Here is a 24024-nt window from a genome sequence, read left to right as displayed (position 1 = left end):
CCTGAAACATGCGTTTCTGAGGCTTTTTCCATGGAAGTTACAGCCATTCCCTTGGGGCTCAAAGTGGTTTCTGACCATAAATGCTTGCATGTAGGTGTCTGGCCAGTGAGCCCCACCTTGGTCTGTGCCCCTCATTCACGCACGATCAGTGCGCATCTCCTGTCGTGCTCAGTCTCATTGCTGCACGTTAGAGACCGGCACTGAGCTTTGACGCAGGCCTGTTTGGGTGCCTTTCTGCTTGGTTTACTCCTGCTAGCCACTCGTTTGGTCGTGTGTTGGATGAGGGCTTTTCTCTACAATTGTGGTCTCACGAGTACAAATTTACCTCAAAAGAAAGAAAAGGTTTTTCAGTTGTGAATACAGCCACTTTTGACTTCCATCTGAACGATCTTAGCTCTTTTTCTTGAGGGCTCCCAGGCGGTGGTGAGGGGTATACACCTCTTGAGGGAAGACCTCACTTACCCTCATGTCCACCCTCAGATAAGTGGAGTGTGTCCTTTCACCGCCGAGTCTGGAGAGACGGGAGCCCACTGTTTCTCTGCCCCTATTCCAGCACCCAAAACCCGCCTCGTCCGATCAGGCGTTTGTTTCTAACCTGCCAGCGGGCCCTCTGTGAAGTGTTACAAGGGCTGCTGCGTGGACTCTGTGAGATACAGTGAACCAGGCAAGTTTACTCAAGAGGTAAATTCAACACAGGCCAGACCGTCTCACCCAGCACACCATGCTGATGTGCACAGGGCCTCAAATCAGAACAAGACGGACGTGTTGGCTGTTGCTAGACGTGTGCAAACATGACTTAAACTGAGGATAAACTACCCTGATGACGGTAAGTGCCTACCACGGACTCCGGAGGATGGACATGGTACAACTGGAAACACACTGGAAGAGATGAACAGAAAACAAGATTTGTTCTTCCTGTGATAGGAGCACCAGCACTCAGTGACGAGGACAATGAAATGAGGACAAAAAGGGGAAGAGTGCATTCAAGGTATGTTGAGCAATTTTGTTCAAACTAGAGTCACTGAACAGCACCAGGTGGGCCGGTGAGCGTGCTGTCAGCAGCTCAGCATTCGCAAGTCGCTGAAATGCTTGCTGCAGTTCAGGGCTCTGAGTGCTAAGGTTTGGGCAACAAGCATTGCGGGAGGCTGCCTTTCCTTCACTTTCTGGACAGAGTGCTGGCCATCCTCTTGAACCTTCCACACTTCTCGTTTCTACTTCCAGCAGTAAGTGAGCTGAGGCTGCTCCCCCAGCAGTCACTCCCGGTGCCCGGCCTGGGAGCATCACAGGGAGGCAGCCCCGTGCAGGCCTTGTGCCAGTGCAGCTGGACAGGAGGGCCGGAGACTAGGCTCAGAGACCTGCGGTGAGCCAAGGACTGCACCACATTGCTTCAGAACTAGTAGTAGGTGAGTGAGGCTGGCTAGTGAGTTGGATCACGGTAATACTGGTCCAGTAGCTTCTGTGAGGAGAGCATTAACAACACTCTTGTGTGACATTCCAGGGCAGCCCAAGGGTGAGTTAAAATCATCCAAATCCTGCTAATAAATGTTAGCAGACATGGATGTGAAATCTTATAAATTTACTAATTTTAATATTAACAGAAAAATCATACTTTGTTCACTTATTCAGTCCCTTGGAGATGAGGCTTTCCCCACTGTGCTATACAGTGTAATTAATGAATCCAGAAAATAGAAGGTCAAGGACCAACATTACAGGCCTAATTATTTCTTCTCAGATGCTAAACAGTCTCCCACCTTACAAATGTGAGCTTTTATCCTCCCCTTTAAAGTGTAAGGGACTTGTAGGTCCCTAAAGTCAGTTAAGTTGGTGCCTGTTCTCTCCTCAGATTATTTCCAAAAATAGTGAAAGATGTGTTCGATCTTAAAGTTTTGATACAACTTTTTTTTAAAGCTGCTAATAAGGCAATCTGTTTAAGCAGCTACTGAAAGGAAATGGAAGGCAAGAAATGAAAGGAGGACAAATAATTGGTTTAAAACAATCACAGCCTTTTGAGAAGATGAGCAGTTGTCCTGGTCACAGCAGCATGATTCATGAGTGGACTTAGGGTTGTTGAGGGAGCAGGTCCACTTTCTCGGTGCTTCTGCCGGCATTCTTTTCTTCTTTTATTTAAGTAAGGCAGCTGGGAGACCTCCAGAGGTATTCCTCTTGCACTCCTCATTCAGGCCTACAGGACCATGGCTTCCCACACTTGTGTTAACTTCTCCTTGTTGACAGTGTTGAGAATAAGGTGATTTTGATCATACTGTGTGCCGCCTGAAAGGAAAGAGCACAGTAAGAGGAAGTGTGCCCGTGTGAAGGGCTACAGCGGACAGTTTATCACGACACCAGCATAAGCAAGGTGCGGTGCTAGCGCCTCAAGGAAACAGCAGGGAGGAGAGCCCAGAAACGCACCCGAGGGCTGCGAGGCTTGACCTGCGGCGGGGTGAAGTGTTAAAACCTCATTAAACAGCGTCAGCAGCTCCACACGGATGACCTACCTCGCGGGGCTCCTTTTCCTACTCAAGTGTAAGAAGCTAGTCCATGGTCACTCTTGATCTGTCTGAAATCGGAGGGAACAGGAGAGAATGTGGAGGACAAAGGAGCAGAGAGACGTGACACACTCAGCGGTGGGGTGGCGGATTTGAGATACTAGTGAGGAGGATGCAGGCAGGCCTGAGAGCAGTGGAGAGGCCGTCAGATGGAGTTTTGCATGAACAATGGCTGTAGCAGGTCACAGAGGAGGTTTGAGCGGCACCAGAAGTATGGACAGGGCAGCACTCCCACTTGTGTGTTCAAATTCAGAGCATTTAAGATGCTAAGTTCCACTAGACTATAAAACTAGTATGCTTTCCATAAACTCCCTTTCGCCACAATACATTCCAAGCGTGCTTGCTAGGTATTTCAGATTCGTAAGTGTTAAAAATATCCCCTTGGCCTCTTCATTCAATAGAGAAGTATCATTAACAAAACAAAGGGTCATATGACTTTTTTCCAGTGTGGACTTTTTTTCCTTTCAGAGACCTTATCCTTTTTCAGCATAAGCCTCTGCACCAAGGTTAGATCACCAAGGACTCCATTAAAATCAGAATCCGTTCATCTAGATGGAGGGTAAGTGTGACTGGTATTGAAATCATACTGCGGCCCCAGGCCAAGAAGAATTAAATTCTTATTCTCTTTTAAAGCATTTACAAAACATCCAGAAGGTCAGAAAACTTACACAGCAGATTTTGGTGGTCACCTCTCATGCCCCCACCCCCTTGTAAGAAAGTGGTTTATTGTCACTGATGGTTGAGAGCCTCCACACAGCTGGAGAGGACGGGCTAGAAGGGCACCGTGCCCTGGGCCTTTTATGCATAAGTTTGCAGTGCAAATGGAAGTTGCCACCACCGAGACACACACACGATATGTATATTCCAAGGAGATTTAAGGAAGTACTGTCTTAAGGTCACAATGTCTTTTTTTATTCTTCAGTGTCTTCTTTATTCAAGATTATAGTATCTTAAACATACTTTCTGTGTATATTACATCCTGATTCTAATCAGAGTCATGAAGACTAGAACGTTCTTGGAAATAATCTGAATACTTCTGCCTTTGGGGAGAATTAAAATCACCCCAGACTTGTGACATTTTTTAAAGTGAGCTTGAGTCAGCTTTCACTGCTGACTGACATCATATATGTGGTCTGGAATACTACATGGATGTCTACAAACTACAGGTAGTTTAAAATAAATCTTATGGTAATATTAGTAAGTAACAAATAGTTGAAGAGTTGTAGCTAATGAGAGTCACAGTCTCCTATTAAGTGTCCCAACGAGAGAGGTTTCCTGTCTCCCTTGTACTGTAGGTGAAGTGTGTGGCCCTACTCTCTCACGTCCACAAGATGGCACCATTCTCCCACAAGCTGAGAAATTTAAATTCAGTTTAGCAAGACATCATGCTTCTGCAGCTACCAGACTAGATATACTGAGTTCAGATGTACAGAACAGCATCATTACTCCAAAGGCGTTGGACTAATTTATAATGCATTTTAGGAAGTGACCTTGGAGCTTTAAAGCAAAGCTCTAATAAGGAGGAAGATTTCTCCCTGTCAATGGCCAGTGCAGCAGTGGGGGGAAATCCTACATGCCTGGAGATTCTAGAATGTAAGCTCTCTGAAGCCAAGGTAGTTTCCTTCCCCCCCCCCCCCACTTTGGTACCCCCAGTGTCTAGCACAGAGCCTGTCACATAGTGAGTGCCCAGTAAACACATGTTGAAAGAATAAAAGAAATGCTCTAAGAGACTAGCTCATGAGGATTATAACACTGATCCTAACCATGGACACAGAAAGCTGATCACATTTTAAGAAGCATGAGTCCATGTCTTCCCCAAAATCCATGTTTCCAATTTAGTCTAGTCACATTTCTCTGGCATCTCTGGAGGTTTTGAAACTCTATCTTGTATAGACTAAGGAGCTCCAGCTCAACAAGTTGATCAAAGTAAGAATTAAGAGGGGGAGGGAATAGCTCACGTGGCAGAGCACAAGCTTAGCATACAGAAGGTCCCGGGTTCAATCCCTAGTACCTCCTCTAAAAATAAATAAGTAAATCCAACTGCCTCCCCCCACCAATATAAATAAGTAAGTTAATTAAAATTATAAAAGAAATTTAAAAAATATAAAGAAAGGTTTGGGTCAGTGATTAATGCTTTTTAAATGTTTTTATCAAAGTATAATTGATTTACAATGTTGTGTTAGTTTCAGGTGTACAGCAAAGTGATTCAGTTATACATATATTCTTTTTCAGATTCTATTCTTTTTCAGTTTCTTTTCCATTATAGGTTATTACAAGATATTGAAGTGTCAGTTTGAACCTCAGGTTGAGCATTTATGAAGTGGGTATTTTACTTGTGTACATATTGACAAATCTGTTGTACCAAATACACAATGTAAAGGAGGTTATGTTAGATCCAAGGGCCCTGCTCACAGTTCATGTAGTGTATGATTTGGGGGCCCCATCCACCCTAGAGTTAGATAATGCTTTGTGGTGCTTTCTAAATGTAGTGGCCTCCCTTTGCCTCAGTAAGCTTCGTTAAGCTTGCCTGTCAGCACCATTCTGCTCCCTGGGTTCTTTGTGAATTCTAATCTCTCCCCACCTGGAGCTCATCCAGAAGTGCCAGCTCCTTCTGTCTCTCAGGCAGTCAGTCACCAAAGCCCCGGATGAAATGTTCAGGCTCATTCTCCTTCCACAAAAGTCATTTGTTCCTTTACCCCTGTGTCTTGATTTTGGCCTAGAGCCTTAAGTAAAGTTGAACAAACTTTCTAGCCATGACTTAAAATGGCGTGTGCAGTATAGTATAGTTTAACTATATTTATAAGCATCATCACACTGGTCTTCCTGATAGGGAATATAATGTCTCTATTAATAATTTAAAGCAAAATTACCCCAGATGAATAAAACACACTATATTTGCTTGTCAGCAGCAGTAACAGTTCACTGAATTCCCCTGTCTCCGTTAGGTCATTTTTTGTTTGTTTTATATTTTAACATTATCAGCAATGGTTCTCCTAGAGGGGCGGCATGGGCATCACCTGGAACTTGTTAGACAAGCAGATTCTTGGGCCCTACCCTAGACCTACTGAATCAGAGCCTCTGAGGGTGGGGCCCAGCAGTTTGGGGTTTGTTTATTTTTGTTTTGTTTGGGTTTTTTGGAGGGAGAGCTAATTAGGTTTACTTTTATTTATTATTAATTTTTTTTAATGGAGGTACTGGGGATTGAACCCAGGACCTCTTGCATGCTAAGCAGACACTCTACCACTGAGCTCTATACTCTCCCCCCAGCCGCTCCCATCTGTTTTAAGGAGTCCTCCAGATAATTCTGATGCAGATGAGAGTTTGGGAACCACTGGCTTAAATTTATTTGTTCTTCCCTAAGCACCATCAGTTTGCTCTGGATTAACTTCATCAAACAAATGTTCAGCTGAAATCCTGGGTGTGTTGTTTGTTTTAATTCCTTTCAGTCTTAACATCTTTACAGTGAATGGTTACATGCATATACATGAGAACCATCAACTATACTAAGTGAGTATAACTTGTGATTTTTAGTCTAACACTGTTGTAAGAAGACAAATGGTTTAAAGTCATCGGAGGCCCAGATACCACTTCAGCACTTACGATGTGAGATCATGGCCAGATTAATCCCTCTAAGTCTGTTTTGGGGCTGTAACACAGGCCTATTAGGGCTGCTGTGAAGATCACGTGAAATGACATATGCACAGTGTCCAGCACTGTGGCTGGCACACAGGGAGGGATCACTTAACAGTGCACTCACCATTCTCAAAAGTAAAGACCAGTTAGATAAACAAGGACCTACTGTACAGCACAGGGAACTATATTCAATATCTTGTAATAACCTATAATGAAAAAGAATCTGAAAATATATGTACATAACTATCACTGTGCTGTACAACTGAGAGTAACACAACATTGTAAGTCTACTGTACTTCAATTTAAAAAAATTTTAAGTGAAGAGTAGATTTTTAGTTAGCCAAAGAAAGACACAACAAAGAAAATAACAGAAATGATCCTTACCTTTGATATCTAAAACTAAATTGGGCTTCAACCTGCTGTAGATCCTGCCGTCAGACTTCATGCTCCAGAACTGACTGTCGACATTCTGCTCCAGCGCCAGGCCCAGTTTAGAGCCGGAAGTCACGAGGCTCCCCACGATGGTCAGGCAGCAGTCTTCTGCTATCTGCTTCGTGGAAAGCACAAGGTATCTTAGAGGTGGCTGGATACACATTCAGATACCACTGTAATCAGTTCCCTGTTTATTTTTAAAGGTATCTTAGCTCCTGGCTGCACTTACCTGCCACAAGGTATTTCAGCCTTCAGCCAGGGTAACTGGGCTCAAACAACAAGTACTTGTGCCCCTCATTTCAGATGGCATGAGTGATAGAGAGTTCGCAATTCTTGTCCATTATAGAAGACTTATGCCCTTTGTGAGGCTCTCGGTCTCAAAGTAAGGGAAGCTGTAGACGACTCAAAAGTGCCCAGAAATGACTGTGATGTGAGGCTGGGTCTGTAGCTCAATCTCCCCAACCCCTGCTCAGCCTGAGCCTTCTGGCATATGACTGCATCTCTGATTTTGAAGGCTGTTGTAGTACTGAAGTTGCTTATCATTTTAAAACTTGAAATTCCATTTATTAATTTCTCTTGAATTCCTTCATGAGAAATGCCAAATTTTCTAAAAAGGCATGCCATCCAAATATAAAAAAACTACAAATGCAGTAGAGTATGTTCTAATGCAAAGCTTTTATGGGGCCTTCTATGAAGCAAATCTACCCTTACTGTATGAACAAAGTAAGACAGTCATGTTCACATGACATTGACACATTGCTATAGGAAATGCTTATGGAATGAGAAATAGCCTGTACTGAGATAAAAGGATTATGATAATACCACTGAAATGTTTATTAGAAATAACTGCTGAAAGACACCATTTTCTTAAATTAAGATAATTCAAAGGCAGAAATTGGCTTTTTTTTATGCTTCTGAAACAGTTAACTTCTATTTCTCACGCTGTTTCTTCTATGCAAGTCTAAATAGTACTTCTGTTTACTGAAAGGATGCTTCTCCCTCAAGCACAACAGACCCAGTTAACAAGTTGTACCTCCTTTTTCACAAGGCTGTATGCCTTCTGCTGACTCACGGGGCAGCAAGATTTTAACAAATCAGAAACAGACAGTCAAGCCCATAAAATCAGAGTTAAAAAGAATATCCACAACAGAGGTGTGAGCTTCCCTCATAAAATCTTAATACATTCAATTTTTAAATGTATGTTATGGCAGGAGTGATAGGAGGGAGACGGGCCATTTCCCACTCTATAAGGTGTGGCAATTAGGAAATGGGCTGTATTGTACGCGGGGTGGAGTCTCTTCACCCTTCATCCTAGTCTGTGGGGTCCTCCAGAAGGGAAACTGACAGTCATCTGTGTTGATAACGATGGGGCTTATAGAAATAAGCCACAACAAGTAGGTTAAGGAGAAAGGGGAGGGTAACACAGACACGTCCTTTTTCTATTACTGTATGTAAATCATGTGTAAATACTCTATCTTAGATCAGTGCTAGATTTACCTCCCATTTTAAGCTCCTAGACTGGTTCTATCAGAGCTAAGAAATATATTCATGAAACATCTTCCAACTTTCTGAAAGTCCTCCATAAGGAATGGTGAAACAGCACCTACTCAAAGGAAGATGCTACCTTAGACCCCTGTCTACATCCTAAAAACTCACCCTGCATTTGATGCACCCTTCTTGATAAATCCAGATCTGATCATCAGCACCGACATCCTCCATGACCTGTATTCTGAGAAGCTTCAGATCCTCTAAGTTTCCATTGGTTGACATGAATAACCCTGTTTCTTTGTTTCGAAGTCTGAAATAAATTCGTTTCTAGAAGACAAAAACCCAGGAATTGTCATTTCCAAGTTGTACTTTAGAAGCTCTGAACGAGCATCAGCAGCAGGGGCAGAATCCAGGGTGAGGCTGGAGTAGGGATAATTGCTCTACCCAGGAGTTTCAGAGGCTGTAGGATTTTCTCAACGAGAAGATGCCTGGGGCAGAGAGCTCGCCTGTGGACACCCAGGGCTTGAGATACACCACGTTTTGATGTCAAGTGTGGTAACATTTGTGACAGCAGTCACCACCTCTTAGCGCCAGAAACATGCCCCAATTCAGAAATTCTCAGGGTGGAGGATGAGGAAGGAGGCCAATTTCAAACTTAAAATTGAAACTAAAAAGTTGAATTACATGTATTAAAAAAAAAAAAGATTTCAGAGACGAGTCTGTTGAAAGCACGGAGAAGAAAATACCTGAACAAAAGGTCGCAGAGAACCTATTTGGCGACAGCCACTGAATTCATACCAATTAGGCACTTCTGCTGGTGACAGCAGGAACTGTCTGCCTCTGTAATTGGCGTATTCATAAGTCACCCATCTGGAAACAAAGGAGAAAACAGCAGTAAGGGGCGATACCCATTTAACAACAGGCCCCAAGTGCATCTGCAGAGTGCTTCAATTTTTAGACTGTTTTTTATACTTTAAAGGAGGAAGCTACTTTATTTCCAAAAACACTCAAAAGCACCCCTTTATTGACAAATAACAAATTCTTGACATACGAGTATTTATGCCCCAGAGTTCCATTCTCGAAGAGAAGTAGGGAAGTTTTTTTTCTCTATAAGGCAGTGATCTGGAGAGTCGCTCAGCAGGATAGCCAAGTATTTCCTATGGGCTTTAACATTAAACATTAAACGTCTTCACTTGCACTAATGGACCTTTATTTAGTGGCTCATGGAAAGTGCTATATAAAGGTTAGTTAGATATAAATGAAAAAATAATGAAGTTTCGTTTAAAATGAGAGTAACCTTCCTCAGTCCAGAAAACTGAAGATACTCAGGTCTCTTCCGCCCAGAGTGCTGGTGCCCACACCTGAGAGGGGGGTTCCAACACAGACTGGCCTGCAAGCAAGCCAGCAGCCTTCCTCTCTGGGTGATGTGTTACATCAAGGAAGAATATTCTCTACTTTTAATCGTGGAACTCTAAAATGTTAACCTTCTTAGCCATTTTATCATAAAAACAAAATATTAAAACCTGTTGGAAGAAAAAAATCAGGCATAATTCTGCCACCCTAATAATCCGTATGTTTCTAAAATAGCTCTAGCCCCCCCCACATCTGATGCATACAGGTAACTATACCTGTTGTTTTTGTGAAAGAAATGCTTTCTTAAAAACATTACAATTGATTATTCCTTATTCATTTTTATATCTTAATTTCAAAATTATTCAGAGTTGAGGAATATCTTCTGTTGACCTTTAATCATTTTGCACAGCATCTGCTGGTCAATCTTAGCCAAAGGAAAATCCCCAACCTTACTACCAAATCAAAGGACTTGGACTTTCAAAGGAATAAGAAAAATCAGCTCTTTCCTACTTGCTTAACAACTGAGCACTGGTTTGCAAAGCATTCGCCTAGGAACCTTGAGAGATGTTCAAGACAAAGTCCTTCAGTAAACTAAAAATCTGGACGAAGAGATAACGCCCACACACGGCTTTTCCCCATGGGAGAAGTATACTCTGAGGGAGCATAAACACCAAGCCTTACAGAAAATAAGGGGCTATATGACAGTTTCGTTAAGGTAATGTAGGCGGGGAAGAAATATGATCAAACTTAATTTTTAAAATCTATTTTACTGAATAAGCAAGTAGGTAACTCACTTACATGCCACCAATCACCTGAACAGAGCGAATGTGTGTGTTGAATCCTAAGGACTGGAGATTAACTACTTCTGCATTAAGTTCAATCTTTTTTCCTTTGAAGTCTTCTCTTTCAAAAAGAAGAATTGTTGGTTCAGAAAATTCCTGTTTAGGAACAAAAACAATGATCTATTACTCATCTTTGATAAGTATTTGAACTTATATGAAAATCGTCTTGCTACAAGGACAAAGCACAAGAGCTGGCCAGACTTGGTCTGCTCATAAACTCCCTTTCCCAGGAAGTCTGGCTGCTTACACTCCAGAGCTAAAGAGAGGAGAGAGGGAGGGCAGGAAGTTTTTGCCCCGCAAAGAAAGGCAGGGCTGTACATAGTGTTATAAACCAGGGGGAACTCCCCCAGGCATGAAGGAATAGGTATATATGCCAGGATTACCGATTCTAAGAGGATTTATTTTCAACTTTGCTGTTTTCTATTGGGATAAGGAGAGGCTGGAAAGGCATGAATGGAGAAGGTCAGGGGCCATGGTGATCTTTGGGGCCTAGCAGTTACTTGCCTAAACAAGGAATCTTCCTCTTATATGCACTTTCAAATGTTTTTTGTTATTAACTGTCAGTAAGAGTGATTCTGTGTACTTATGCTCCCAAACTTCCTACAGGAATAATTGTTAGGACAAGAGAAAAAAACAGGATGGAAGCCCCATGTTGAAATGGTCATTTATTTTAAAGAGGGCAACAGCACAGAAATCCACTGATTTTTCAGAAAAATGAAAAGTTGGTAGCTTATGCTTGTTTTTTAAATTACAGACCCTTATGACCCTAGGATAAGCTCTAATGATAATAATCCTAAAGTCATAAATGATACATCAAAAATCCCCTACCTGCTTCAAGCTCTGTGGCAAGGGTGCGGCATCTTACTGCCTCATTTATTTGGATGTGCCCTGACGTGTAGAAGGATCTTGAAACACCAAGTTATTGGGCAGAGGTGGTTTTATGGTCTAGGAATTAGGTTATACAAAACACACAAGAAGGAAACGACAAAAGTTGTAGTAGTATTACTCCTCTGCACTTTTACTGCTCTCCCCTGAGACGGCATGCCAGAGATGTTCAGAGCACTCTAACCTAGTGGCAGCCACCGAACAGTTTTGAAGTATTAAGTCACAATTAAAATACAGGTTCTTAACATGGGTAAGATGTTCACTTCATCATAATCAGAACCTGAAAGAACACGAAGTGTCAGAAGTGATGTGAGCATATATGCTAAGTTCTGGTTGAAGGAAGACATTTGAAAACTTGGGTTTGCTTTTTAAAATATATATATACTTGTAGGTAGCTTTTAGAATTCCAGGAGGATTAAATATCAAAACTTTAGATATTTTATTATTTGTAAGCTAGTGAATCTTACCACATCATTCCATGTTTCACTGCTACTATTTTCACATCTCAAGAAAGGTCAACATTCTGGTTATTTGAACAGGCAGGAAAAGATGAGAAAAAGTCAACTTACAGATGTTCTTTCTACCTTTAAAGCTAAAATCTACAAATGTTTAAAGCTTTTTATGAGAGATCAGCTGCCAAAAATAAGTATCTCCCACACTGCCAGACACACCCAGACATCTGAACATTATCTTGTAGTTTTGTTCTACTGAATATTGCTCTGTGTGCATCAGAATTAAAGATTCCTGGTCAAAACGGAGCACAGTAATCTGGATTAGCACATACATGATTCGCTGGGAGAGGTCATTTATCTGCAAATCAACAATAACAGAAGGTAAAGGAAGCCAAAGACCTGGCGAAGGATATAAATAGGCAACTGACTGAACAGAAAACTCAAGTAGACTAGTAAGTATATGAGGCATGGAAATAGGGATGAGGTATTAAATGGAAAAAACAAGACAGAAGGCCCTTGAGAACTAGCCCAGGACGACTGTGTACCGTGACTGACTCAACACTGCACCTGAAATCTGAGAAAACAGCAAACAAAAACAATTTACATTTGAAAGATCAAGAAAGAGACCAAGGTGGAAAGTTCTACATGCAACTGTATTTTATGCCTCCAACTTTGCCCTCAGTAAGTCGACCTGCTGGTTCCCTGGCTCTGACCATCAGCTGTGTAAGTCACATATCTCTGTAGTGCTATGTTCACCCTGCCATACTTACAACATCTATAAAACGCAGAGACTTGAAGGTTGCTCCAGGCAGGCATCCCATTGCAGAGAGAGAAGGATAGTGGCCTTCCTCCAACACGTACTGATTACCAGTGAAATTTTCCCCGTCATACGCAACCCAGCTACAGAGGAAAGACCACACACATGTATAATATGTAATTTGAGTATTGCTATTCAGGAAGTCTGATTTCTAGAGAGACCAGCTGTGATATAAACGCAATGCTTATTATGGCTAACAGTGTTCTTGCTTCAAAAACATCTGGATATATTTACTGCATTTCATCTTGTGGCAAATTAATATTCATAATAAGTCAGTTCTTAACTTTGCATCTGTGAAATAAAATTTTTTTCTCCATGAAATGATTCATATTTCCACCTCACCACCATCCAGCGCTCCTTGCTTCTCCCATGGGGGCCTCCGTCCTTCTGGCCCAGTTAGTTTTGTCAAGTCCTCAAGTCCTCTCTCAATAATCTTTCAACTTGCATAGTCAGTGACCTGGGTCTGTTTTCCTCCCCAGGTATCTCATTTCTAACACCTCTGTGCTGGGCCAGGAGTCAAAATCCTACAGCGACTTACATACTACACTTAGCTGCTCTAGGTCTTAGCATTACTGATAAAATGGGGATTTATCATGCTTCCCTAGGAGAGTTGGGGTTTTTTGCTTGTTTTTTTAACCAACAAATACTTACAGAGGACTAATTGTATGCCAGCTACTTTTCTGTTGCTGGGGAATAGAATAGAAGACAAAACAAAGTCCCTGCTGTCTTAAAGTTTACACTCTACTGAGCTGAGACAATAAGTGGAGAGTACATGTCTGCTAGTAATAAATGAAGCAGCATCCAGGATAAAGAGGGACTGTGACAGAGGTCCAGGTATGTGTTCATAAACAGTGAAGCTTTATGTAAATCTACTCATTTGATTGCAAAGCCAGATGATACGACAATGCTATTTAGACCATGAAAAACTATATGATCAAAGGCATTACTACTACTACTACTACTTGACTTAATTCTTTATCACTTTTTGTATAGATTGCTCCATGAGTTTTTCCTGACCTTGGGCTCTCCCCTCTCAAGAGCTTTTGTAAGACTACTGTTTTTAGCATGGCACTCTGAGCTCATCACCTTGCCTGTCTTGTGTTTCCTAGGGCATCCTCTAAACTCATATGCTCAGGGGAGCCTTCATGACCCGATCCCACCGTCCCCGTCCAAACTCACGTCCCCTCTGCCCAGTGCAAAGACCTCCCAGCTAGCGAGGGTTGCGTGCTACCTTATCAGATCATCCCCACTCCAGGCACATCCTGCAAAATGCCTACCCTACTCCTACCTACCTGTAAAAGGATCTACCTTGGGAGGTGCCTGAGAGATGATCTAGAATCCCTTTACAGATGATGGGAGAGGCCTAGAGAGCAGAGAACCTGGTTTGGATCCCACTGCACAGTGAGGTGGTGATCTTCCAACTTCTCCAACCCACACTGATCGCCATGTCCTCTGACGTCTGCACACTCAGTTGCTATAACGTACACTTCAGTACTAACGTGGTTTTTTTTACTATTTGGTGGTTTCATATAGTGTCGGTCACGTAAAGGTGTGTTTCCTTGCTGATATGTGAATCCTTTTTTTCCCCCACTGATTAGGGTCTGCCAGTCCATTGTTTTGCTTACCTGCCTCCTAAAACCCTGCAAGACTTGGTAGAAAATGAATCGTCAACTTGACTTGTTGTTTCTTCAAAATGTTGACTGCGACCTTGAAACTGTGGTTCCGAAAACAAGTGAATCTTTGAAAAAGTAAACAGAAATACAGAAAATTACTTTCCTGAACACATTAAGTCATTCAGCCTTTGAAATGATGGCCCAAACATGACATGTTAACTCTTGTTACGGTAAACTAGTATGAGTTTTATAAATCCTTTAATTTTCTACTTCTACATTAATACTCAATTAGAAATCCTTTGGCTGCACCATTATTGTTTAATTTAATTCAGAGACATCAAAGGACAATCCAACAACAGAGGCAGCTTTCTACAGAACACCCTGTTGTAACAAGCTATGAGGCATTTTAAAGCTTTATTGTGGCCAAAGGTAATTGTTCACAGTTCTGATATTTATAAAAAGCTGTATTTTGGAAACATGGAAGTACGGATTTCCTCCCTCTCAATGGAAGCTACCTGCTGACTTATTAGATCTTGTGTATGCCAATAAAGAAGACAGTGGTGTCTGTGCCTCTGTAATTATGGCTGTCTGAACACTTCCATTAAAAAGCCTAAATAGCAAATTTAACACTTCAGTTGATGTAAAGACAGTCAGCATTCAAGAGGCTTAAGTGACAGACCATATAAAAGAGACCATATAAAATGTTTGATGCAGACACAGCAAACATGAAAATTTAAATTACTGTTTATCACAATAACTATATGCTATTGTTTGAAATATTAATCTTAGTGTATTAATGTAAACTCTGATTCAATGCAATGATATAAAATTCAGCTCTACATAATAACATTTTATAAGAAATATTTAGATATGAGTCAATGCTATCAAGTAAGCCTTACTGTAAACTTACATTTAACTTTAAAATACAGTTATGCTATCAGGCATAAAAATGAGTAAAACTAACAAAATGTCCCAAATGTATGACATCTTACACATAAGTTCAACTTTTTGATGGAAGGTCCCTAATTATGAAAAATAATATTTTTTAAGTTACCTGATTTTGTCTCCTTGGGCCAGTGAAAGAATCCTAGAACAATTTAAAGGGAAGAGAAAAGGAAATGAGTAGACATCTTGAAAGATTTTCTTCTACATCATTAACCAATACCATTAAAAACAATCTCAGGTTAGTTTCTATAGTGTTAAGTACTACATGAACCAGAAGCACACATTAAGGAAATCCAGAGTTAAGTTAAATATTCTCACAGAAAAATATAACTCCTTACCAAGCATATAGGTTGAACAGAAGAGATCTTACAATTTTTGCCTCCCCAGTCCTCGAAACTAGTGTAAAAGCCTTTGTCCAGTATATACTGTTCTCCTGTGAAGTCGGGGTTTTCATATGCTACCCATCTGAAGAAAGAAAAACACCGACTCGTTGTAGTTCGTAAGTCTACATTTACAATAAAACGATCACACCCTTTTGGGTAAATATGTATGGTACAGTGTAACTTTCATTTGTTTTACTAATCAGTAATCTGAGCTTTTCTGGTTCGCCGTTAATCTTTTAGGAGTAGATTGATTTAAATGTCCTACAGACAAATCTAAATGGCAAGTGGCAAGAGTATCTTTCCATGAAACTTTTGGTATTCTCACTTACCAAATCCAAACAGAATTTGAGAAAGCTCCAATGAGGGTATTTCTCTACATTTCTTTCTAATTCTCTTCTAAGGAGACAATTTGGACTTTCAAGAAGTAACTGTAAAAGTTCATTTAATACGTAAGAATTCTTTTTGTTATCAACATTAAAATATTTTTCCAGAAAGATATTATATAGGAAGCTATATCTGTATTGCACAACAAACCGCAATGAAAAAAAGTTGACCAGAAAAAAAAAAGGCAAAAAAGCCCCAGCTAAGTAACAAAAATTCTATTTCAGTCAGGATTTCCAGCATAACACAACTATGTATTAAGCAAAACGGAACGACCTCTTGGGAATACTAAGAACAAATCTCTTGGAATATCCTCATTTGTTATCTTTTAAGTGATCCACACAGAAGAAAAACCAACAAAACTAACTTACTGATGCTATTTCCAATCCAAAGATTAAAGTCTTTGAAGGGGAAAGAGTTTTTCAATTGTTATATTCCAGAGATACTCAGTGTGTCCTCCTCAGTTAACTCAGAGCCCTACTGATCCTCTCACAGCTTAAAGGAGTAACACCTATCTATGCTCAGAACTTTCCAAAATGCTTTCACATCTATCATCACATTTAATCTTCCAGGGAGGTAACAGAAGAACAAACCTGGCTCCACACTGATCTGTTCCTTTCGCTCTAACCTTTGTGCTCTGTCCCCTGCGCTTAGTCATGCTGGTTCTGCGCGTTTGTAAAGGAATGTTGCCTGCAGCCTGAAGTGCACATGACAGTCCATTCTCAAGGCTCTAACCTTTAAGGGCATGACACTTTTCATTTCATGTAGAGAAAAAGAAAATAACATCTATCTTGTTGGAGGTTTATAGGAACATGGTGACCAGACCTACACGGACAGCTACAAGGATTCTGGCACCAAGAAGTTTGCAACAACTAACCACACCCCCTTCCCTTTCAGTATAAAAGAAGCCTGAATTCTAACTCGGGTAAGATAGTTCTTTAGTCCTATCCACCATCTTGTCAGTCTGCTGGCTTTCCGAATAAAGTCACTATTCCTTGCCTCAACACCTCATCTTCCAATTTATTGGCCTGTGGTGCAGTGAGCAGTACAGGCTTGAACCTGGTTACACTACCTAGGAGGTACTGGCTTTCACATTTTACAGAAGGGAGAACCTAAAGACAGAAAAGTTAATTCATTTATTCATCAGCAAACACCAGCTGGCCATTTACCATGTGCCTGGAACTAGACTGGCACTAGGAACGCAAGATGAAAAAGACAAAATCCTCACCCTCAAAAGTTCACAAATGGGTGAGAAGCATTACATGGCATTATTTGTTGGTGCTTGTTCTGAATGGGAAGTGACCTGTCCAACGTGACACAATCAGTTAGTGGCCAGTGATGAGTGAACCCTTGACTAAGTCTCCCGAGGCTCACCAGGCTCTCTTCACTTTGTGACCCGAACTGCCACTTGCTCTGTAAAGTTTCTTTTCATCTACTGTTCCATTAAACCATACCTAAAAGAGCCCACATGCTTCATGATGAGAACAGATTAGTTTTACTATAACAAAACAAAAACTCAAGTGTAATCAGTACTTGGAAATGAACAGCCGTCAGAGAGAAGAGCACTGAGATTCTCTGGTGTATCTATGACCTAGAGTCTACTTAGGACTTACACCTGAGACTCTTAAGAAGAAAATTCCTCCCTGTCCTGTTTAAGTGGGTTCTGTATCTGTGAATCAGCACTTCTCTGTAAGCCTGGGGGTTAGGGGCAGGGGGAGACAAGGACAAGTACGAGCAAGTCTCAGCCTGCCGGGATCACTGCTCAGCATGTAAGGGCAGCGGGCCAAACGCGCCCTTCTGTGGAGGGAAAAGGAAAAAGAACTCAGAACAATAGCACTTAAAAAAAAAAGGTCTGGACTCTAGAAATATTTAATTTTGCTCTTATTTAAAAAAAAATTAGCCCAGTTTCCACTGTTTGAGCAAAAAGACAGCACACACCTAGAAAGTGATTAGTAAGAGTGTATAAAGGCATTTCTTCTGATGTTTCTACAAGAAACGAAATGCAGTTCCTAAAACCTCATTTGTTTGATTCATGAGCATCCTTCCTCAAGACTGTTCTCAGTTTCAGAGCTAATCATAAGTTTACCACCAGGGAATTTGTGACCCCTGTGACAGTGGCACATCTCAACCTTCCTATTCTGCAGGGCCCAACTCCAGTGCTCCCTCCTCCGAAGGCCTCCCTGTGTCCAAACTGGAAATTCATCTCTCTCTGCTGTGGATTCCCAAAGCATCTTTGCATCTTTTGTAGCAATTATTATGTTTTATATAAATACTGTAACTTCTTTGAGGATATAACATAATGCTTTTACACATAATAGACCTCAGTACATATTTGTCAAATGATCAACTGAATGAAATACAAGGAAGCAGCTGGCTCTGGTAAAGAGAGAATGATTTTAATTTAAAAGGAAGTGGTTAAGTGCGTGTGTGTGTACGCCTCCTTTCAACTTCCCCCAATAACAAAACTCAACTGCTACACCCAGAAAAAAAAAAGCCTAAGCCAGGAAATATAACCTGAAATGACTGAAAATAGAAACATATAAAAGCAACATTTTATAAAGGAAACTGATTTCAAGTAAAGAAAGCCTGGTTAAAAGAGAAAGACTGGCCCCTGGCACAGTAATCCTACCCGTGCTCACAGCGTAATCTACACCCATGCCCTAAGGGGATTCCGCCCCAGCATCCTCTTTATTCCTCTGCTGGGGCGCATGACTGGGCTCTGACTAAAGGAACCAGCACACCTGGTGTGTATCAAAATGTTGAGCTGTGTCCCCAGAGGGTCAGTCACTGTTATTTTCCTTCTAAATCATTCAAATCAAAAATACTACAGAGCCACAACATTTCAGATGTCTTCTGAAGGCCATCCACACCTTTTGTCTATGGCAGATTCTAAAATTAGGGTGGCAGATTCTAAAATTAGGGTTCCAGAGGACCCAGTAGAAGGCATTTCCTCCTAAGAATGGAAGGCCCGGAAGTCACCGATGTCATTCTGCCAAGATGGTGCTGCAAGCAACAACCAACACAAGAATTGAGTCAACATGACTAATACATATTACACTGTAGACACATTTCAAATATCCAGGGCCTATGTTACTCATAATATAAAAATCTAACATCAAACACTTTCAACAGAACCAATGTCAAATGATTTCATATAACCATTTAAGAACACTCACAAATTATAACTGACATCAGCCTGGACTGGAGTTACATAGATATCCAGGATAACTGTATAACTCATTTTAATAGACATCTGTTTTGCCCATCCAGTATCTGTTCCCATTCTTTCTGATGTTCCCGAGGAACCCCTCAGCCCAATCGTATATGAGGTGCCCAGGGACTGACCCTACATCTCAGCTCCGGGACTGGGCGGGTAATGCAGGCACGGCCATGTCCTTGGCTACAGAGATTGGTTCAGGCAGGTGCACTTGACCTAAGCTTACAAAATTGAAGTCAAACCTGGACCTTTTGTGGGAAAGAGAAGTTTCCCACTGGAAGCAGTACGATTCGAGAACAAAATCCAGATGATGCTGCCACAGGCCCCAGATAGAAAGGACCTGCCTAAAGTGAGGCCAGTACAGTGAAAAGCCCAGTCAAGAACAGAGGCCAAGTTCTGACGGCAGCGTCTGAACCCTGTATCCAGTCATGACTGAGCACACGGTCTCGCCCAGGACTTTTCAGTCACGCAGGCCAATAAATTCCATTTTTACCACTAGTGCCAATTTATGTTCACTTGCAGTTACTTGCCTCTCAAAGAGTCTTGACTGATCATCTTTCAGTAAAAACTTACTTCAGCATTAATAGAACACTCAATTGCTAAGTCAAGGTACATTGAAGTAATTATTTTTATATCAAAATAATAGACCAGAAATGTACCCACACTCATATGGTCAAGCAATCTATGACAAAAGAGGTAAGAATATTCAAAAGGGAAAGACAGGCTCTTCAATGAATGGTGCCGGGAAAACTCCAGATTTCATGCAAAATAATCAAACTGGACCACTTTCTCACACCATATTCAAAAATAACCCCCGAATGGATTAAAGACTTACATTCAAGACCCCAAACCATAAAACTCCTAGAAGAAAACATAAGCAGTATGTTCTCTGACATCAGTCTTGGCAATAATTTTTTGGGTCTGTGTCCTCAGGCAAGGGAGAAGAAAAGCAAAAGTAAACAAATGGGACTACATCAAATTAAAATCCTTTGCACACCAAAGGAAACTCCACCAAACAAAAAGGCTACTTACTGAATGGGAGAAGATATTTGCAAACAATATATCTGATAAGGGGTTAATATCCAAAATATACAAAGAACTCATGCAACTCACCATCTAAAAAACAAACAACCCAGTTAAAAAATGGGTAGAGCACCTAAATGGACATTCTTCCAAAGAAGATCTACAAAGGGTCAACAAGCACATGAAAAGATGTTCAGCATCACTAGTCATTAGGAAAATGCAAATCAAAACCACAATGAGGTATCACCTCACCCCTGTCAGAATGGCTGTTACCAAAAAGGCAACAAATAAGTGTTGATGAGGATGTGGAGAAGAGGGAACCCTCCTGCACTGGTGGTAGGGATGTAAATTTGTGCAGCCACCATGGAGGGCAGTATGGAAGTTCCTCAAAAACCTTAAAAATAGAACTACCATACAATCCAGCAATTCCACTTCTATTTTTCCAAATAAAATAAAAACACTGATTTAAAAAGATATTTGCACCCCTATGTTCATTGCAGGATTATTCACAATAGCCAAGATATGGAAGCAACCTATGGATAGAGTGATGTGTTATATACGAAAGAGGTGATGAGACAGGCTTACTGACCCTGACTGGCTTCCAACAAGGGAAAGAAAGCTCCAGGCTGATGAAAGGCAGGGCATTTCTCTTATCCCACAGCTGGCTCCTTAATTCTAAGGACATAGTCCTACAACAGGACAGCTTGTGTCTCACAGCTGCTGCATTAATTCCAAGGACATACCCCAGGATCTCTTATTTTGTTCTCTTTTTTTCCTGCCAAAGTGTCTGTTTTAGGGCTGAGCTCCATGGGAGGAAAGAGCCAGTAACAGAAGATGACTGATGCCACCCAACTGAATATAATGATGGCAGAGCCTCCTAGTAAAAGACCCGTGGCCCAGTCAGAGGCTGCAGCTGTCTCCACTGGCTACCTGGCTGACGGTTCCCCACTTGAGAGTTTTCTCTTCCTCACTCTCTGAGCAGTAGAAGCAGCTCTTTTTTCACTTTGCCCCTCTGCCTCTATTGAGAATTCTTTCTCAGTCAGCGAGCAAGGAACCACACATTTGGGGGGCTTGCTCAGTCGCTTGGTGGGCTTTCCAATTTGGGGGTCCTTCTATCTGCTAACATGTATGTACACAATGGAGTACTACTCAGCCATAAAACAGAATGAAATCTTGCCATTTGAGACAACATGGATAGACCTAGAGGGTATTATGCTAAGTGAAATAAGTCAGACAGAAAAAAGCAAATACCGTATGATTCAGCTTACATATGGAATCTATAAAACAAAACAAATGAACAAATATAACAACAGACAACAGTCATAATACAGAGAACAAACAGGTGTAGAAGGATGAGTGGATTAGGTGAGGGAAATTAAGAAGTACAAACTTCCAGTTACAAAATAAATGAATCACAGGAATGAAATGTATAGCATGGAAAATGCTGTCAATTGCGTAGTAGCTTTGGTGGCAGATGGTAACTAGACTTGTCATGGTGAGCATTTTGTAACATAGAGAAATATCCAGTCACTATGTTGTACACCAGGAACTAGCTTAGTGTTGTAGGTCAGTTCTACCTCAACAAACTCATAGAAGAAGAGGTTAGATTTGTAGTTACCAGAGGTGAGGGGGCGGGGAGGGGAAATTGGATGAAGATGGTCAAAGTAAACTCCAGTTATAAGATAAATAAATTCTGGGCATGATTAATATAATTAACTCTACTTATGTTATATATGAAAAATTGTTAAGAAGGTAAATAAATCCCAAGAATTCTCATCACAAGGAAGACTTTTTTTTCTTCTATTTTGTATCTATGAGATGACAGATACTCACTAAACTTACAGTGTAACCATTTCGTAATGAATCTAAGTCAAATCATTACGTTGTACACCTTAAACTTATACACTGCTATATGTCAACTATATCTTAACTGGAAGAAAAAAATAATAGTGAAAAAAATAATAGGGAAGACATACAATGGCGCAGGTGTAGGACCAGAGTAAGTCAAATGGGACTTTGTCCCAACCTCAGGTTTCTAATTTTAGATCACTAGTATTGTTTCCCTTATAAGAAATTCATGAGTTCTTTCCATGCAGAATGACAAGGGAAGTGGATCTATAGATTTCTATCATGCAGTTCAAAAGCCTATGCCAATGTTATGTTACACATAAAAATATTATATGAGAAAGATTTTAAAAAGAAGTTATGAAAACATTGTGGCAGTTAGTATCAAATGACTGATTTAATGTTTAGTTTTGTGACATGTACTTACTAAGTGGCTACTCTGTCAGAGACCCCGTTAGTTTAGCATGAACCAAAGTGAAGCCCATGTTTAAAATCTCAGTTGGGTTATTTCACTTACACTCCACTCAGGACATTAATCGACTGTGTCTTCACTCCGTATCCGGTCTCCTTTAAATTAGCAACAATTCCTAATACATCAATACTGGAACCTTTGGATCCAAAGTTTTTTTCACTGTACATTATCATGTGAGCATTTGAAAAATCCTATTGAGAAAAAAAATTCAAAATTCAAAGGCTAGCCATTTACAACCCCCCAAAGACCAAGTATTAGCCATTAGCTTTACTTTAACTTACACCTATTACAGGTCGTAAAGACTGAAGTTCTCCACTGTAACCTCCCCAGTCTTTCCAGTCCTTGTATTCTCCTTCTTCAAGCAAATACTGGTGACCCGTAAATCCAGGCTTCTCATAAGCAACCCAGCTACAACAGAAAGAATATGAAGGAGTAGATGTTTTCAGTAGTGTTCAATTTTTTCTAATGCATGTATCAGTTTCACTGCCAAATACAAATAGTTATAAAGGTAGACATGGACTCAGGCGTTATGACTACTGGAATTCCTCCCTAATATTTAGGGGAACGGCCCCAAGAAAACCACTTAAGATGCATATATTCCATAAAGGGGTGTAGGGAGGGCATTGTGTGTGTGTGTGTGTGTGTGTATGTGTGTAAGAACCGACTCAAAAGAACTTCAACAAATAAAAGTGGATGGACTTCAAATAGCAATTAAAATACTGTACATTTTTGGCTATTTACAAGACCATTTCAGTGTACACTTCTAAAGAAATGGGTAAGATCTATAAAATACAAAATAGGATCATAAAAAACAGAAAACAAACTAATAGTTCAGTAGTTCGGCGCACAGTTAATAGACAGGACTGTAGATGTGATCAGTCTGGCTGGGCCAGTTTAGCAGCCTTGCTCAGCTGACTGACCCCAGTCCAGCCCCTCAAACTGCTCTGTCCCATCCAGGTCACGACTGGCTGAAGAGAACATGTTTGAAATTCACCCCACCAAACAATCTGGGATGCTACCTTCGTGGGAGAGGGAGGGCCTGTTTTCTCTTTTACTAAAGGGAACAAAAAGAAGTCCTTACAGGCCACTCCTGTCTACTTACATGCCTCTCAGAACTTTCATAGATCCCACCGATGCAAATGGCAAACGTTCATCCTCAGTCGTTTCTTCTGTTTCACCTCCTTCCATGATAAAACTACACATCTCTGTTTCTAGTTCCATACGTTTTCCTTCAAAGAAAGGCTTTTCATAAATAATGACCTATAACAGAAATGAGATATGCCAGGAACTTATAAGAAGTTAAATTTATCCCAATAGCTAAACATTAAATCAGTCCTTTAATATCACTAAGTCCTGGAGCACAAATTGATTTTTTTAATATTAAAAAAGTTAACTAAATAACAGTATTTTGTAATATAATTTTAAAAATCAGAATTTTTTTCCCTGCTGTGGTATATAGCCTGAAGTCCAGATTCAAAAGATAGTTCATGTGTAATTGGTTTTGGTTCAATGTCTAGAACTGATATTTAGAATTTTGCTCAGGCAAAACTAAGGAACCAGAGTATCCTAAGTTGCTTTAAAAATGAAACCAACTGTTGATCTTTTTTGTCATGGATGTGCAAAGTAGAAATAGTGGAAAGAGCATTTTGGAGCAGGGAGAACCTATCATGAAAAGTAAGCTTTTTCCTGGCTAACTG

The 24024-nt window shown here is 40.7% G+C and overlaps 1 protein-coding gene across 4 annotated transcripts in view; it reads right to left on the bottom strand.

Moving 5' to 3' along the window:
- Nucleotides 1-1561: 1561 nt before the first annotated feature.
- The window catches only part of CRYBG1 (crystallin beta-gamma domain containing 1), a 180605-nt gene continuing 158142 nt past the window's right edge, over nt 1562-24024 (bottom strand). For all 4 annotated transcript variants that reach the window (XM_031680179.2, XM_031680180.2, XM_031680181.2 and 1 more), the window contains 12 exons: nt 23430-23587; nt 22609-22735; nt 22373-22518; nt 15345-15471; nt 15116-15148; nt 14074-14186; nt 12402-12531; nt 10251-10390; nt 8846-8969; nt 8268-8426; nt 6564-6726; nt 1562-2271 (listed from right to left, as the gene is read on the bottom strand). In XM_031680179.2, the coding sequence (XP_031536039.2) occupies nt 2183-2271; nt 6564-6726; nt 8268-8426; nt 8846-8969; nt 10251-10390; nt 12402-12531; nt 14074-14186; nt 15116-15148; nt 15345-15471; nt 22373-22518; nt 22609-22735; nt 23430-23587 (1509 nt within the window). In that variant the 3' untranslated portion in view covers nt 1562-2182. The remainder of the gene's footprint in view (nt 2272-6563; nt 6727-8267; nt 8427-8845; nt 8970-10250; nt 10391-12401; nt 12532-14073; nt 14187-15115; nt 15149-15344; nt 15472-22372; nt 22519-22608; nt 22736-23429; nt 23588-24024) is intronic.

Source organism: Vicugna pacos, chromosome 8 (genome assembly GCF_048564905.1).
Source record: "Vicugna pacos chromosome 8, VicPac4, whole genome shotgun sequence".
Classification (NCBI taxonomy): domain Eukaryota; kingdom Metazoa; phylum Chordata; class Mammalia; order Artiodactyla; family Camelidae; genus Vicugna; species Vicugna pacos.
This window is presented reverse-complemented; position numbering and strand designations above follow the sequence as displayed.